At 34.8% G+C, this 2,339-nt stretch overlaps 1 protein-coding gene across 1 annotated transcript; it reads left to right on the forward strand.

The window, feature by feature from the left end:
- The first annotated feature begins 782 nt into the window (after positions 1–782).
- LOC123195065 lies at positions 783–1,906 on the forward strand. The gene has a single exon (XM_044608641.1). The coding sequence runs from the start codon at positions 1,033–1,035 to the stop codon at positions 1,657–1,659; it is 627 nt and encodes a 208-aa protein (XP_044464576.1). The 5' UTR covers positions 783–1,032; the 3' UTR covers positions 1,660–1,906.
- Positions 1,907–2,339: the final 433 nt, after the last annotated feature.

Here is a 2,339-nt window from a genome sequence, read left to right on the forward strand (position 1 = left end):
TTTATGGACATTGACCCTGCCAGAATGCCTTTTGGTTTGGTTTGGCTGCATGGCTGCATTTAGATAGTGTATATTTTAGCGCTTAAATAGGCCATCATTTTAAGATTTTACAGGTTGTTGGATTGCCTAAAAAAAGGCATTGGCGATCCCTGTTGTTGTCATGTAGAGATCACCACTGTGGAAATGGATTGAGAAACTTGAATTGGCTGGCGTCTGAAAACCCAGACTCGTGGAGCTCATACAGGGCCGGTGGAGCCATCTTTTTAGTACTGGTTCTATGAGGCTTTGCTCACACCATATTGACGACATTGACCTCTTAGTCTTACATTGTGTGTCCAATTGTTATACATGTGGTTTTATTGGTGTTTTCTCCACCCAACCTGTAAAAGTATGCTTTCACCAATGTGTAAATATTTTTTTATTGAAAAATTAATTTTATAAAAAAATATATGTTATAAAAGTAAAATAATAATTTTATTATTTAAATAAAAAATGATGTTTAACATTTTAAATAAAATAATTTAACTATATTTATAATTTTAAAATAAAAACTTTATCAACCACAAACATCATTTATCCATATTCAAACCCATTAAAACACCCATTTAAGTTCATTTCTTTAGAGTCGGTATTCGATTTTATGCATGAAAAGTGTTTTATGACCACTTGAATTAATAAGGGGATATATTATGGGTATGTTTGGTTTAAATGATTTTTTATTATTAAAAATAAAAAATAATTATAAATATAGATGATTATTTATATTGTTAATTTTTTTTTACGTACAAACTAAACGAGATAATATAAATATAAATTATCAAAGATAATTTTAATAAACTGGTAACCAAATGCCCATGTATATACACCTAAAATGCGGAGGAATGGACAAAGGTTTCTTTCTTCCTTTCTGCCTGGTTTCTTAAAGTTAGATGAACAGTTGCCGAAAGGGTCTTTTCTCCTCCAGGAAGACGAACAGTTATTTCATAAATTAAGGTCAAAAGAGCAACATGAAAGGAACTGTTCATCACGTGCATGTATAATGGGATCCACTTATTCCTCAAAAGTAAATCGGAAAATCCATGTCATGCTGTGCTGGTTTACGATAATCAGCTTTCCACTTGTCAAACTTGTGGACTGCCCAGTTTACTTTGGTCAATTTACCTAAGCCACTCCAAATTCTCTTTAAGCTTTGATATTAATAATAATAACCACCCATGGTCCATACGCATTTATGTTACGCCCCATTTGCTGTTTCCATTCTCTGATTGGGATCCCAACCTTTGCCGGCAACTAGCCACCTTCCTCACTTCTAGCTCTTTTGCAGAAATGGGCATCAGAGTCTGCTGGTGCAACATGGAGACAGACTATAGAGCTGTTCGATTGGGGCAAAGTTGTAGAGAGATTAGGCCTGTGAAGTCATCTTCCACCTCTGGGTTAGCCAAGTTCAGGTGGGAAGTTCTGTGGATGAAGTTCAAGAAAGAGATGAAGAAGATGTTTGAGTTTGTTTCTCCTTTGCAGGTTCCTTATTATAATTCCTACACTTACTCGCAGAATTTTGATCAAGGGTTTGCATGGGAAGAGCCTGATAATCTATCCAGATCTTTCTCTGTGCGTTTTGCTGATCCTTCTAGGAGACTTCTGAAGAAGACTGAGATGTGATGGAAGATATAAACAAAAGCCTCAACTCTCAAATATCTTGTGTATTAATATCCATTAAAATCTCTCTTGAATGCGTGCAAAGATGTGTGACTAGGATCTTCTATCTGATTTCTAAAGCTTTCTCTATTTTGCATCTTAATTTATCATTTTTCTCTTTTTGGTTTGATGTAAAAGATAGGAACAAGGAACAAAACAACATTTTTTTCATTGAATTTAGAAATTCTCTACATTTGTTTCTGTCTTGCAACTCAGTGTTCTTTCTTACATGATTCAGGTAAAGAAAGTGTTGCTTGTTTTAATCCACCATTTATCCAAATAGAATATAAGATAAGAAAGCTTGAGTGTTACAAATCCTTTTACTTTATATCATTAGCCTTCAAGATGAAACTGCTTCATATGGATTGAGAGAGCCTGAGCTTTTCTGTGTTAATGTGGGAAGCTGCAGTTCATTTGAGTGAAGGAAAATAAAGAAAACTGAAAACGTCTTTTCTTGAAAATATTGTATGATGAATAAAAACCAAAGAAGCCTGTAGAATGAGCGAGCAGTCTTGTCCAAGCACGCAAATGGATCCACTGTCAAGGCTTGTTTGAGCACCAATTCTCAAGTTTGTGCTATGAAACTGTCGACCTGATTACCTTTTCCAAGCACGCATGCTGGTCTACAGCAGATTTACAATTAA

The sequence above is a fragment of the Mangifera indica genome, chromosome 13 (assembly GCF_011075055.1).
Source record: "Mangifera indica cultivar Alphonso chromosome 13, CATAS_Mindica_2.1, whole genome shotgun sequence".
Lineage (NCBI taxonomy): Eukaryota > Viridiplantae > Streptophyta > Magnoliopsida > Sapindales > Anacardiaceae > Mangifera > Mangifera indica.